Below are 16,836 nucleotides of genomic sequence, written 5' to 3'. Positions count from 1 at the left end.
AAAAAATCGTTTTAAAAAGAAAATTTGAAGGAGTTGTCCTTTACGAGAAGATTAATTTTTTTAACCACCTGTGCTGCTTGGAATTAAAGAACAGAGAAACGTCCAAACTAAATTGGACAATATTATTAAATGGTAAGATCGTTATGAAGCATTGAAGATACAAGTGGAAGCGAGTTGGGTTTTGTCGAGTCGGTGGTTATAATCGGGTATCCGGCATGTTGGGTAGAAAAAATACCAACTATGACCCGAATAATATCGGGACTAAATGCGTTATTTAAAAAATATTTTTATTTCATAATTTATAACAAAAAAATTATAAAAGGAGATGTCTTCAAAATATATGTGTAGATGACTTATTAGTTACATTAGTTTAAATAATCTGTGAGAAAGAATTTAATATGGAATTCTATATATTTATATACTTTCGACCAGAAACTAAAATAGTGAGTCTCATGTAACCTTACTCATATTCACAATAAAAAGTAATACTCTTATATTAAAAAATAATATTTTTTCATGGATGACCCAGATAAGATATTCGTCTCACAAATATGACTTATGAGAGCGTCTCACACGAGTTTTTGCCAAACTAAAAAGAATTTTTTAATAAAGTAAACAAGTTTGGTCTTGATCTTTTTTAAATATTATGATTTGGAAATTTAGATAATTGAATTGCCATTCTTTTATACTTTCATTATTTCGATATAATATCAGTTTGATTTTTTTAATATAATGCTGTGACGGATAGTAGGTTTATTTAATTAATTAATAGTTATTGTATAGTAATACATTTAGGCACCGTTTGGTTCGTGTGATAGGATAAGTAAATGATATATAATAATAGTGATTATAAAATAAAAAGTAAGGATACACAATACATGATGATAAATTATATGATGTTTGGCATGAGTTTAACTTGCTTGATTATTTTTGTTAACTATTTACTAAAATACCCTCATCATATATTAGTTAGTAATATATTTTTAAAATGATTGAAGAAATAAATAAAATATCTAGAATTAATTGATTTTAAAAATTATAAATAAAATTTAAATATTATATTAATTATTGAACTTTCATTAATTCCAATTTTCGAAAAAAAAAACTAAAAACTCGATTAATATTATAAAAAATAATTAAATTTTGATAATAATATAAATATGCATTTATTGTGATAATTAAAATATTAATACAAATTTGAATAATAAAAAATGGTTAATAAAAATTATACTATTACAATTAAAAATAATATAATAATAAAAAATATGATCAATAATAACTAAATTATTTATAATATTAGTTAAATTAAAAATTATATTTAAATATTATTAAATGTTTTGAATCTATAATTATTTTAAACTTTAGAATATTAAAGAAAAATTTAAATTAATTAAACATAATCCTTTCTCCCCCAAAGGATTATATAATCACCCACATGAGGATAATAATGCATATGTGCGGGCCGGGTGCGGGTTGAACGGGCCTATCACAATCTTAATCATGCACACCAAACACATGATAAGTGAAGGATTAACAATCAATCCCCCCTTATCATGCACACCAAACAATGCCTTAGGCTATGTTTGGTGTGTAGGATAGGATAATTAATTGGATTGATAACAAAACTCAAGGTAATGATATATAATATGTAGTGATAAAGAATATTTTGTTTGGTAAGATTTTAATAAGTAGGATAAATTTTATATTTTTTTATTATTGAGACAAAAATACCCTAAATTAATTGATCCAATATTCACTACTTATGTAATATTATTTTTTTCAAATTATGTAATTTATTTTTCATCAAATTCACTTTAAATTATCCGAACTAGCTGTTTCATATATTTATTTCCTAGTTTTTAACTTATATTTATCGAATTATTATTTTTTAAAATAATAATTAATAAAATTTTAAATACTAATTGAATTACAAATCTTAACTAAATATATTAGTTAAGATTATGTATAACGCATGAACTTATAAAATAAACATAAATGAAAATTATTTTATGGTGATTAGCAATCAAGAGAAGACGAAAGGGTAAAATTGGAATTTATGGTATGTTTTAGGATTGAGATTGACAATCCTCTCAAACCAATGAGTTGCCTTATCAATCACATAGGTTTTTTTAATCATGGGCTTCTTGATTAATTGGGTCCATAAAAAATGAGACAAACATGAGACTAAGAATCTATCATTTCCTTATCACCCACACTAAATATAGCCTTAAAATATTCCCACACTAAATATAGCCTTAAAATATTTAAACACAACTAAACTTTATAAGACAAACGATCGAGTATCGTTTAGGAAAAATATCATACCCGATCCCAACCCAATATATATAATCTGGGGTGGATATTACACGAATTCAATTTTTTCGAAAAATAACCTAACCCGATCGGGTAAATACTCAGTCGAGTACGGGTATCGAGTACCAATACCCGAACGTCCACCCTCGGTACACAGTTACTAAATGGAAGCAACATTGTTAAAACTTAAAACAACACAATGCAAGAAAGGTTAGCAAGACTAACAAATGCAATTTTTTTAAAAAAAAAAAAAATTCTACCCAGGAAGAAATTCCTTTGACCCCCGACAGTCCTTGTTTCATCTAAAATCATTACATCTCCTGAAGTCTGAAAGAAATGATATTTTTGGCTATTTGTTCTTCTTTTATATATTAACCCATTTGCTTGATTAGAGAGATAAAAAGAATCGATATAATGATGAATTGACTAAACACTTATTAGTTTATATGTATTTAGTCAATTCATCGTCATATCGAGTTTTTTTATTAAAAAAATCAAGATTTATCTGGTGATTTTTACCAAAAACTAAAATTTATTTAGTGCATTTCAATATCAATATATTCTTATCCATCGATTTGAAATACTCGATAATAATCGTCATAGTCGAAACATTTTATCTCGTACCTGCTAATTTCTAAATGGATCCATTCTTGTGTAAAGTGTTAATCCATGTTTTCCGGAACTGGATCAATGTTTTTACATATGTTTAGCTTTTAAGAAGCTAATTAAAGCTGGATGAGTTTTGCATTTGATCAATCTTATCCCTGGTTGATGCCTAATCATGGTTGATGATTAGATCAAGAAATCAGGCGGAATAAAGTTCAAACCTAATCATGGTTGATGCCTCAAAAATCAAAAGAATTTGTGTATTTAACAACATCATCTTGTGCATCGATCTTCATGATTCAATGGAGCATAATTCACCTAGCATGCCCATTATGACATTTTCCAAAAGAAAGATAGGGCACAAAAACACTCTCTATTAGGCTTTTCCTTTTCAACACTATTCAATCATGGCTTAGGAAAATCTCCACTTTGGGCTTATTTATGAATATGTTAACTTATAAATCTTTGTCATGTTGGCATGTAAAGATGGGACATAATGATTGTTTAACCCAATCTCTTTAGGAGTTTATGATCTTTTTCCATTGGTAATGCACTTTGAAAGTAAACTTTGACATAAACTCTAGGACTATGACACCCTAAATTCGACGACTGTCTTCATTGTATCAAGATGATTCTTTCAAACATGCTTATGTCATCACTCACATGCACCCTGGAAAGCTTTCCAGGGGGTCACACATCTCAGAATTACCCTAAATCAAGCACACTTAACTTTAGAGTTCTTATGTGATGAGATCCCGAAAAGAATATGCATCTATGAGTAGTACCTATAAAATCATTTAAACAATCCTCAACTACACAAGTTTCATACCTAAATAGTTTTGGAATCTCTATCATTACAGTGTAAGATCGGTCCATTCATGTTCTCTTCTCTTAGAAGCCTGCCAAGAGCAACTCATTATCCATACGATCTCATGGCACCGACGATCACAGGGCCTCACATGCAAACGATTATATTTGATGATATTTATTATATAAATTGATTTTGATTTATACCCTACTACGAAGCTTGTCGTTTGATGATTACGTAATTATGGAATGACGTTGGTGTCGATTAATCCGGTCTCGGGGCATGACAAGACACATTGTTCCAATGTTATTTGCTATATAAAAGTTCAATTTTCGCCTTTTAAATTTGTAGTAATTGTGATGTTAACTTTATATCCAAGCCTACCATATATGGATGTTAAAGATTCTTTTCGAAAAGCTTAGGTAGCTCGATGATCTCGGTCCCGACACACATTTTGGAGTTCCACCAGTGATTGCATGTTTGAGGACCTAAATTATATGGGCATTCTCTCTTTTAACAAATGGAATGATTCGTCTCTCTTTTCAAGTGTGGATATATTCCTCGTTACTAAATAAAGGAGAAATTGTAATGGATGAAAATAATTGGGAAGGCCATCTCTAAGAATATGAATCCGACCACTTTGTTTTCCAGTTCCATGTTTCGTTTGGTTAGTGGACAACAAAGTGAAGAAAGGTTGGGCATTTAACTGTAACTACTAACTCACCATCTTGTCAAATATTTAATTAAAATAGTATTTATAGTAACATGATTTTATATAGTAATTTTATAATGCCCAAAATGAATTCAAGAAAAAACAAAAGTGACTTCTCCTTCCAACAATTAGTAGTCCACATCCCTTGACTACTACCAATATAGGAGACCACTTTAAATGTAACTACGTAAGTGGTTAAAGATCAGACTCCATTTTTGGTCCCCATTTATTAGATGATTAAATTTAATCAGAAAATTGAAAAAAGAGAATCTCATTTAGTTCCATAACCAACAAGAAATACATTACTATTATAAATTTCTACTCATCCAAAACATTTGTATACAAATTGAGTGCTTCAATTTAATTCACCTCTGTTATTTTTTGTCATGAGGGACCGTACTCGGAACATGTTAGTCCAATAAAAAGTAATATTATGGATGATCAAAATAAGAGATATGTCTTACAAACTACGACCTGTGAGACCGTCTTACACAAATTTTTATATTATTTTGATTACCAAAGGTTGCTTTATGTTGATTATGTTGTGTGTGTGTGTGTGAAAATGCACACGGATGGTATGATTATGTTGATTACCAAAGGTTGCTTTATTAAAAATTTTGATATTATTTAAGATTTTATCATGTGGCCTAATAATCCTAAACTGGCCCTTTTCATTTCAAGAATCCATCTGTTGTCCCCTGTTCCTAAACCAACCTAACCCTTTTGCAGCCTTTCAATCACCTACTTTTTGGAGGGGTTAATTTTTGCCCACCTTTTAATTTGATCCCTTGAATAAATATAAACACTTAATTTCCAGCCAATTAATTAGAGGATATGAATTTTAATCCTCAAACTAGTTAGTTGATTATATTGTAATTTATGGAAAACGATAATTGAAGTCATATATGTTTATTTGTTTATGATTTTGGTCTTTCGTGTTGTTTAATTTCAATTTTAGTCATGTATCTTTCAATTTTTTGCAATTTTAATTTTAATTTTTGTCAGAAGTGTTAATGTGATAATGCATGCATCAATGTCATGACAGAGCCACAAATGTGTCACATCTAGGCGACATTGGAAAAATTACTACAACAGGGTATAATTTTCTCTATAATTCACATATCTTGACAATAAAGCGGTGATATAGTTTTTAAAAAATATATTTATAATATTAGAAAACTTATTTTGGCAAGAACATGTCTCTCATGAAACGGTCATTCAGATATATATCCGCGAGACATGTCGAACAGATCCATACCTGACTAGCAACTCGAATAATGAGACATTATTTAGTCGGGCACGCATTATTAATATAGAAACCTTTTTCTTTCATCTGTTAAGCGTAAATGAGCAGGTGCGCATGCTAACATCGACAATTATGTGGGAACATTAAAAGGTTTTGTCTTCGCCAAGAAAATGAGACATTAGAAACGAGGACTGTGCAATAAAATCTTATCTATATATTTACATTTTACTAACTAATAATTACAAGCAACTATTTTCTTTCTTTTCTATAAGAAATGCGCCTCTTTGACGTAAGGTTACAATTTTATTTTCTTGGAAAATTTTGCTCTAAGGAAATGGCAAAAAGAAAAACCAAATTAAATGAAAAAGGTCCTATTTTGTAGTATTTTTTATTGTGTATTTAGAGCTTAAATCTAAAATTTCACTTACAAATATACTTTAGCTGGCATAAAGAACATCTAGGGAAAGGGTAAAGAAATCACACCCAAAGCCAGAAACTTTGGAATGACCAGAATCAACTTAATTCTCTTTTGTCTTCAAACCTCAAAAAAAAAATTATAAATATGTATAATACATATTATTTGTTAGAATTAATTATGGGAAAAAAATGTAAAAAATTCAACCAGAGAAGTTTAAAAAGTTTCTTTCTCTCATCGGTTTCAAATTTCCTATATATTTTTAGTAAAATTAAAAGCAGAAACGAGACATGGAGGAAATGAAAATATTATTACAATATGGATTTAATGGGTGTTACATTAGAAAATGGACGAAATTATTAGGAAAATCAAAACTTGGATATAAAGAAATTGGAGTAGGTTTCTTGTGAGATGGTCTTACAAATCTTTATCTGTGAGACGGATCAACCCTATCGATATTCACAATAAAAAATAATACTCTTAGCATAAAAAGTAATATTTTTTCATGGATATATAACTCAAATAAGAGATATGTCTCACAAAATAAGTCCGTGAAATCGTCTCACATAAGTTTTTGTCAAGAGTTTGATAACTTAAAAGAAAACAATTGATTGAATATACTTTTTATTTTAGATTTATGCAAAATATTTATTACATTATTTAAAAAAAAATTAAAAGTAAAAGAGATCGATTGTGCTCTATGTACCACGCTTGACTTGGCCACTGATCTTTGGATTCTTGATCCTAGCCTCATCCTTACTTATACCCCTCGCCCCACATGGACAGAATTCTAAAAATTCTCACACACTCACACATACAATTTCTCAAGTTTCTTTATATATATATATATACACACACACACACACTCATGCTTAGTCGTACATTGTGAGAATATTAAACAAGATCATCGAAGCGTGGGAAGTGATAAAATAATAGGAGGGATTCGATATTTTTTTTTTAAAGCTTCGAAGCTTCGGAAATGGCGAGTGAGCTGTTGTGACATGTTACTTGCCTTGGTTCGAGGTGTGAAATTTGGAAAATCCATGGAGATGGTTTTCTGCTGTTCGGATCACAGAAGAAGACAAAATCAATGTACTCGAATACAGACACTTCTGTTCCGAGGGAAAAGATACAAAAATCCCACAAAAATGGCGTCTAGTTGCTGCAAGATCTCCCCAATCATTTCATTTTTCGTTCTTTTCTTGTTGTTTGTTTCCTTTGTTCAATCTGCTCGATTCAACGAGACTGAACAGAGTTTTCGGCCCGAGAAAGAGTCGAAGAAATTGAAGTTCATCAGAGCCCATTTGGCGAGAATCAATAAGCCTTCTGTCAAGACAATTCAGGCAGATTTTCTTGGATTTGATTCAGTTTTTTTGGGTTAGATTTTTTGCTCATCTGATCCTAGAATTTGACGTACTTCCAATGTTTTCAACTCCGCAGAGTCCTGATGGTGATACCATAGACTGTGTATTAGAAGACAAGCAACCAGCTTTTGATCATCCAGAATTAAAAGGCCAAAAACCGTTGGTAAAAATCAAATCAAATCAAATCAAAATCATTCAAGAAAATGGAGTTTGCATTATTATTATTATTATTTTTTCTTATTGAATTTTGTAGGATCCACCCGAGAGGCCGAAAGGGTACGCCACCACCACACGAATCTTTGAAGAGAACTTTCAAATTTGGAGCATTTCCAATGAATTTTGCCCCGAAGGCACGATTCCGATTCGAAGAACGACTGAGCAAGATGTTTTGCGGGCAAGCTCGATTCGGAGATTCGGAACCAAAATTCGAAAACCAATTAGAAGGGATTCTTCCAGCGGGGGACACGAGGTTAGAAGTTCTAACCATTACTGCAAATTAATAATTAGCTATTTCTTGAATGATATTGCTTATAGATTATCTTCTTCTTTATTCCATAAATGTTCACTCATATATTTCGATTTCTTCTCAACGGATAATTTAATATTTGCGTTTTATGTATTTAAAGTTAACCGAGAAATAATAAAATTTTTAAAAAATAAAAAGAAAAAGCGAACCCCGTCATTTTCGCTTCCACTCTCTCTTGGAATTAAGAAGATTTAATATTCTGGTCAACTAATTCCACAGCAAACTTTAATTTATATTTATTTTCCAAATATTTTTTTTTCTTCAGATTTTCATGATTCTTTACCGGCAAAAACTTGTGTGAGACGGTCTCACGGATAATATTTGTGAGACGGATCTCTTATTTGGGTCATCCATGAAAAAGTATTACTTTTTATACTAAGAGTATTACTTTTTATTGTGAATATGGGTAAGGTTGACCCGTCTCACGGATTAAGATCCGTGAGACTGTCTCACATGAGACCTACTGTAGTGACCCGTTCCAGAATCACCTACTAATCAAAAACTAAGCATGCAATTAACCTAATTAACAATAATCAGAGATAACAGCGGAAAAGTCAACAAAAATAATGGTTATACAACCCAATCGAAGTCTAGAATAACTCCAAATAAAATATCCAATACAACCATATCGAATCAAAACAATACCGATAAACTAAACCAACCAGCTACTCAACGTCCTCCTCCTGCTCCTCCTGAGCTGTCCAACCTGAGGCCTGCCCCGTGGGAATGGGGTGTCCAAGAATAAACAAAACCGAGGACGTGAGCGATAAGAACGCCCAGTACAAAAGTATGAGTATACAGACCTATATGAAATGCACATGCTATGATCATGATACCGGGGTAGTCAAGAAACAGGAGTCACAAAAGGATCTCAACAATGCTCAGTCTAGAGGCGCCAAGTGGATAGTGCCGCGCGGTACACCTCTGGGTCACTGCATCCACTACAAGACAGACGTGGACCTAAAATGTCCCGGACCACCGAAGCCCTCCCGACCCGTCGGCCACTGTGTACTCTCGGTGTCCATGCGTCCACAAGACAGGGCTGAGCGGCCCCAAGATATAGCTTATCTCGAAAGAGATACAGCTCAACAGTAAAGGCTATCTCGAAGAAGATACAGCTCAACATGAAATGCAACGTGCAGTAATAAACGTGACATAATAGCATGCATCATATGACATATATCAATGCACCACATAATCATGCAACACATATAAGAATGTATACTCAACTAGGATATCTCGGATAGTACTTTCGTACCTCTATCACAGCAAGCCTAGCCTTACGCAACACCGCTAATCAGGTCTAGCACAAGCCTACGCATCAAAAGCATACTCAATCAATACTACCATGCTCGACTAGCAAAACCAGTACTCCCTAGTACTACCAAAGGTTTAGGGTTTACCTTCGTCCGTCGACAGCCCTTTGATGTCGATTGCCTCGTAACTCAGACGTCGCTACGCTACCACTCCTGGCAGCTCCTGGCTATCGCTCGACCAACAACTACCCTAGAACCTTCCAAATCTCTCACTAAAGACTCAATCTCAAGAAATGGCAATACCAAAAATGAGAAATCCGAGCACTATTTATAGGCCATGTTCGGATCCTCCGAACAACACTTCGGAACGTCCGAACGCTACGTGTCCATTGGCTCTTGACAGCTCATGATCGGATCCTCCGATCATACACTTCGGACCGTCCGAACATGCACGTGTCCAGCTGCTCTTGACACCTCATGATTGGATCCATCGAACCCACTTCGGACCTTCCGAACTCTTCGGTGCTTCCGAACCATCTTCGGTCCGTCCGATCATGACTCGGTCAAAATTACACATTAAACCTTCTTAATCACCAATACTCCGTTAATTACCCAATTTGGAATTCGGGCTACTACATTCTCCCCCCCTTAAAACGATTTCGTCCTCGAAATCAGGCTTAGAGAATGAACAAAACGAAAATAACAACATCGTTACCCTCAAAATCTAAAGGACAACCCATCACTAGACGCTTGGCTAAAACCGAATGACCCATCGGAGTAGAAACAGAAAGAATGACGTCTAGAGAAACATGCGGTAACTTATGACGCTTAACAAATCGTCCTGGTCACCCCAACGACCTACACTCCCCTGACTACTCCCGTCATCAAAATGGTCAGCCATCGCTACAACATAGAATGGGGAAACTAGTAAATTGGTCAACGGAAATCCCAAAACAGAAATCTATATCCCAAAATCGTATGCATGCTCTGATACCATAAATGTAGTGACCCGTTCCAGAATCACCTACTAATCAAAAACTAAGCATGCAATTAACCTAATTAACAATAATCAGAGATAACAGTGGAAAAGTCAACAAAAATAATGGTTATACAACCCAATCGAAGTCTAGAATAACTCCAAATAAAATATCCAATACAACCATATCGAATCAAAACAATACCGATAAACTAAACCAACCAGCTACTCAACGTCCTCCTCCTGCTCCTCCTGAGCTGTCCAACCTGAGGCCTGCCCCGTGGGAATGGGGTGTCCAAGAATAAACAAAACCGAGGACGTGAGCGATAAGAACGCCCAGTACAAAAGTATGAGTATACAGACCTATATGAAATGCACATGCTATGATCATGATACCGGGGTAGTCAAGAAACAGGAGTCACAAAAGGATCTCAACAATGCTCAGTCTAGAGGCGCCAAGTGGATAGTGCCGCGCGGTACACCTCTGGGTCACTGCATCCACTACAAGACAGACGTGGACCTAAAATGTCCCGGACCACCGAAGCCCTCCCGACCCGTCGGCCACTGTGTACTCTCGGTGTCCATGCGTCCACAAGACAGGGCTGAGCGGCCCCAAGATATAGCTTATCTCGAAAGAGATACAGCTCAACAGTAAAGGCTATCTCGAAGAAGATACGGCTCAACATGAAATGCAACGTGCAGTAATAAACGTGACATAATAGCATGCATCATATGACATATATCAATGCACCACATAATCATGCAACACATATAAGAATGTATACTCAACCAGGATATCTCGGATAGTACTTTCGTACCTCTATCACAGCAAGCCTAGCCTTACGCAACACCGCTAATCAGGTCTAGCACAAGCCTACGCATCAAAAGCATACTCAATCAATACTACCATGCTCGACTAGCAAAACCAGTACTCCCTAGTACTACCAAAGGTTTAGGGTTTACCTTCGTCCGTCGACAGCCCTTTGATGTCGATTGCCTCGTAACTCAGACGTCGCTACGCTACCACTCCTGGCAGCTCCTGGCTATCGCTCGACCAACAACTACCCTAGAACCTTCCAAATCTCTCACTAAAGACTCAATCTCAAGAAATGGCAATACCAAAAATGAGAAATCCGAGCACTATTTATAGGCCATGTTCGGATCCTCCGAACAACACTTCGGAACGTCCGAACGCTACGTGTCCATTGGCTCTTGACAGCTCATGATCGGATCCTCCGATCATACACTTCGGACCGTCCGAACATGCACGTGTCCAGCTGCTCTTGACACCTCATGATCGGATCCATCGAACCCACTTCGGACCTTCCGAACTCTTCGGTGCTTCCGAACCATCTTCGGTCCGTCCGATCATGACTCGGTCAAAATTACACATTAAACCTTCTTAATCACCAATACTCCGTTAATTACCCAATTTGGAATTCGGGCTACTACACCTACTCTTCTTTACCATGTGCTACAGTTGAATTGAATCAATTTATATATATATATTAACATTCAGATTTGATTTTGTTATAATATTGTATGGGAATGACAGCATGCAGTTGGGTACGTGACTGGTGATGCGTACTATGGAGCCAAAGCAAGTTTAAATGTGTGGGCGCCACGAGTTGCCAATCAATACGAATTTAGCTTGTCTCAAATTTGGGTCATCTCTGGTTCATTCGGCGATGATCTTAATACTATCGAGGCTGGCTGGCAGGCATGTTAATTTTGCCATTCATTTAATATTATAATGCACTTTGTTCTTACATATTTACTTCTTTGCAATTTGATTTCTATACATTGTCATGCTTCAGTTTTAATATATGTTATTTTTTGTTTTTTTTACAATTTTAATCATTTTTTTCCGACATATCATCAATATGACATCAATATACTGCTTACGTGTGCAATATCACGGATTCACGTGGTATGCAATGGATTTGCTGATTTTTTATTCAATTTCCAACAGGTAAGTCCAGAGCTGTATGGGGACAATTATCCCAGATTCTTCACCTATTGGACTGTAAGTTTCATTAATTAATCCTTATTCTCATTCTTATAAATAAACAATATAGTCAAATATGTCACAAGAAGTGTCCAAGTTGGTGAAGTTTGTGATCGTTTGACGAATATGTATAGTGGTCGCAGACTGTATTAGCCCTGACAGCTGCTACATATTATGCATGCATAATATGGTTAATTAATTATAAATTATGCTAACTAAATGGCGCAGAACGATGCATATCAGGCCACGGGATGTTACAATCTGCTGTGCTCGGGCTTTGTTCAGACCAACAGCAGAATAGCAATTGGGGCTGCCATTTCCCCAATCTCTTCTTACAGTGCTGGCCAATTTGACATCAGCTTGCTGGTGTGGAAGGTAATTATTTCTCTAAATAAATTCAATTTGTTTATATAATATAATTTTAGTTTTATTTTAAAAAAATGGATTCATCTTTTATTTATTAATTTTTTTTTGGGGCTTATTTCTCGATATCATTGTATGGAAAATTTGTGGCTGACATAGGGAGGGTAGTTTACCATTCTACCAGGTTTCAAGAATTAGGCCTAAGATAATTCATTATTAAATTGAGTTGTGAGATTAATTTTGATGAAGATAATTAATTTATTATTTGTCCTTAATTTTTTTAATATATTATTTTAGAACAAGGTCAATATGTACAGTAACATGATAGTTTCATGTGGGTACTATAATTTTCGGACATCTTAACTGAGGTGTAGAATCTTCAATATTTTTGTTAGGTCAAAGCCAATTTAGTCCCAAAAAAAAAATTATTTCCCAAAAAAAAATAAGATTGTTTACTTAAAGTATAAAAAAATTTGAATTAACTTTTTTTAAAAAAATCATTTTTATATATTGTAATTTCTTGGGTTTTGTGTGTGGAGAGAAAAGGGAGAGTGGAGCTTAACTTTCATTATGAGTGTTTAATTTTCCAACATACGCATGTTGTAAGAAGACACACAAAATACAAGATTGTTATTCACTCGATGGACACAATTATTTTGCTTGTGCCTTTATAAGATTCTGCCCTATTCTTCTTTTTTCACCCAAAGATCTCACTCGTAGCTCTTTTACCCTTTTGTTGGAATTCGTATTTTGCTTCATTTTCAAGATCTTTAGAATCATTTTTCATTTATATAACTTTTTATAAAATGAATAGATAATACTAAATACAATTAATTTGTAGGATCCAAAGCATGGGAATTGGTGGCTAGAGTTTGGCAATGGGATTTTGGTGGGTTATTGGCCATCATTTTTATTCACACATCTTAGGGATCATGCAAGCATGATCCAGTTCGGAGGCGAAGTTGTTAATAGTCAGATCTCGGGTCAGCACACGTCGACCCAAATGGGAAGCGGGCATTTCGCGGGAGAAGGGTTCGGGAGAGCATCGTATTTCCGCAACCTACAAGTTGTAGATTGGGATAATAGCTTGATTCCTTTGTCGAATCTTCGGGTTTTGGCGGATCATCCCAGTTGCTACGATATACAAGGGGGAATCAATCGAGTTTGGGGTAATTATTTTTATTACGGAGGGCCAGGGAAAAATCCAAGATGCCCTTGAAAAAAGAACACCGTTATATTTATATCTTCTACTTTCTCTTTATTTTTATACTTTTTGGGTGAATTCATCGTGTATGGCTTATTCTTTCTAGTTTTCTTTTGGTCTGACAAGTGATCCATTAGTTATACCACCTCAGAAGCATTGTATATTGGTGAATGGAAATAGTGAATACACTTTGTTTTGTTGTGTTTTGAGCCCACTATCTCTTGCCAAAATTAATAATCTTTTATACACATTTTGATGGAGGCTAGTATCCGTATTATCCATTTTTTTTTAAATGAATCCACCCACCTTCACTAATGTTGACAGATAATCTGGAAAGATATGCCATGTTGGTTGTCATTTCATTTCACATTTAGTATCTAATCGAACGATCACACGATCCATCATAAACTGAGATATGGTTATACAAATCAAACTTGGAAACTCAAGATTCTCTATTTTTGTAAGATGTTGCTCATCAATCGTGTTTATCAAATTTTTTGAATGTCACTTCATTGATGATACAGAAGTTGACACGATTGATTATATATATATATATATATATATATATATATATATATATATATATATATATATATATATTAGGAAGCTATAGACATTTTCTTATGTGTTATCACAATCTTCCCCATTTTAATGTCCTATGATTTTATTACTCTGGAATGTGCTCATTTTTTAAATATACTATGTTGGATCAATTTTATTTATATGGACTTATATATGAATAATTATGTAATATGGATTGTCTATTAAGTTAAGCATAAAATAAAATGATCAACTAAGGTTTTTGGTTATTGGACTTTAATGTATTTAATAGGTTGTGAGCATTTAATGTGTAGAGACATAAGTGTAATTTCTGTTTTTATGATGGCTAAAACAGAAATATCAAAAAATAATTATAAAAATTATCTATATATTTGAGTCATGGTCGCGTGCTATCACTTTCTCTATTCACTTCCTCATTAAGAAAATAGTTCAGAAGAGAAAACTAAATGATTCTCTCAGGTACGCTTTCAGTTAAGTTTTTAGTCAAATTCTTGATGATTTAATATGATAGATTTTGCGGTTTATGGGTTTTCCATAACGTACTTTTCATGCATCATCAAGTATAAATGTTTTTATTTTATTTTTTATTCGTTTGTTATTAGAATATTGACATTGGGCCTAAGCTATCATCTCTTTTGGAATATGTCTCTAGGCATTGTAGATTTACGAGTTATAGTTTTTCGACCATAAACAAAGTTGATTTGAATGGGCCAATAACAATTTTGATATTACCCGACTCGAATAAGCCCAACAATTTTTTCAAGTTCGAGATTTAAGGCAAATAGAACAAATAACTTTTATTTGTTTTTGCTTTTCTTTCTCGGATTCTTGCACCATAAAATGTAAACAACTCAAACTCAGAAAAATTCCCCCACTTGGACCCTGAGTTGAGACTTAAGACATGTATGTATCACAGAAGATGGCACATGGGGATGATGGTCAATCTTCAATGGCACATGTCATTCGTCCTACTCGGAGACATACATCAATTATCACTGTTTTTTCATATAATATGGATATGTTGTCCATCAGCCGAGTCAATATCTGTGTCAATAACTGAGATGATACTCACGTAATGAATGTAAACTTTCGTATATAAAATTTGATATACAAATCTCCTATCCAAATTTAAAAAAAAATAAATAAAATTCAATTAGTTATTATTTAATGTAAAATGGCCCACAGGCCACAGCTACAACAATAATAACATAAAATCATGGAAGTTGTAAGTAATGAAGGATGGATGGAAATGTTTCCTAAAAGCTCTTTCAAAGTAAATAGAGATTTGTGGTTGAAATATTGTTTTTTGTCAAAAGTTAGTTGGTTTATCATGGTCCTACATCAATCATGAAACATGTCGATGATCCATTAATTTAATAATCTTGCAAATGATTGCTATAAGCATGTTCGAACTTTTCTCGATTCTAAAATATTCAAGTCTTTGTTGATATAAGTATTTTAAAAAATTATATCTTTTTTGAACAATGAACTTAGTACAGTAAATTTAAATTGAGAGGATATATTTAAATTTTCTTTATTTCTTTATGTTATGGTTGACTTAGACAAACTGTAGTTGGAATAAGTTACAATAATTCGTTTTGACCTCGTTTTGTTAAGTAAATTATGTGTTTAGTAACATGGTAAATTATTTTTATAAAATATAAAAATTATTTATAAAATGGATTTCTAAAAATAGGAGGGGTTACCACCAAATGTGGGGTGGGGTGGGGGGGGGGGGGGGGGGCGGGGGTGGTGAGTGGGTTTTGAGTAAGGACGTCGAAAGTCAAGTAAAGATGATGTGATTTTCACAATTCTATAAATTTAATTTCATAGATAATATGACAAAGGCAATCCAAGTATTGATTCACGCCTAACATCATTATCTTATATTATTAATCACATTTAATTATGGCTACCTGTTAGAAAAAGACCCACTGGAGCACAAAGATCAATAATAAACAATAATAACCTTTTATTTAAAATAAAAAAATCAACCTTTTATTTAAAATTAAAAATCAAATTTTATACAAAAATCGTATATTTTCTCTCCCAAAATACACATAGTCGAACTATCAAACGGGTCGTTTAAACGATTATATAAGCATAACTAATATGTAACCAAAAAAAAAAAATTTCATTCTACATTATTGATACTCACGGGAAATTTAGGGTCCGATCCACGCAAGCGTCACTAATCCAGACACGGGCTTCAAAATTACCCTGGGCCTGAAATCACAAATAAGACCGTTGGGAGGGGGCCAGGAGGGTGTCCTGGCGTAGCCCCTCCGACGCTCAAGTCAGAGACTGAGGATATATGAGGGGAGCAACTAAGGGTGCTGCTGAAAGCAATATAGTGAATATCTCAACTGAACACTCAAACCTGGTATTTATAGGAGAATACATGGGCCCTTGGTGGGCCTGTCTTCCATTTGGGCTAGAGATGGGCCAAGGGTAGTGGGCTCATCCATGGGGTATCAC

At 33.9% G+C, this 16,836-nt stretch overlaps 1 protein-coding gene across 1 annotated transcript; it reads left to right on the top strand.

Annotated features, from left to right (window-relative positions):
* Window positions 1–6,893: 6,893 nt before the first annotated feature.
* Window positions 6,894–14,006, top strand: LOC140817344 (protein neprosin-like). Its single transcript, XM_073176993.1, has 7 exons — window positions 6,894–7,443; window positions 7,541–7,627; window positions 7,718–7,933; window positions 11,778–11,942; window positions 12,195–12,248; window positions 12,459–12,605; window positions 13,435–14,006. Exons 1-7 carry the CDS (start codon window positions 7,102–7,104, stop codon window positions 13,810–13,812), a joined length of 1,389 nt encoding a protein of 462 aa, XP_073033094.1. The 5' UTR covers window positions 6,894–7,101; the 3' UTR covers window positions 13,813–14,006.
* Window positions 14,007–16,836: the final 2,830 nt, after the last annotated feature.

The sequence above is a fragment of the Primulina eburnea genome, chromosome 16 (genome assembly GCF_022965805.1).
Source record: "Primulina eburnea isolate SZY01 chromosome 16, ASM2296580v1, whole genome shotgun sequence".
Taxonomy (NCBI): domain Eukaryota; kingdom Viridiplantae; phylum Streptophyta; class Magnoliopsida; order Lamiales; family Gesneriaceae; genus Primulina; species Primulina eburnea.
This window is presented reverse-complemented; position numbering and strand designations above follow the sequence as displayed.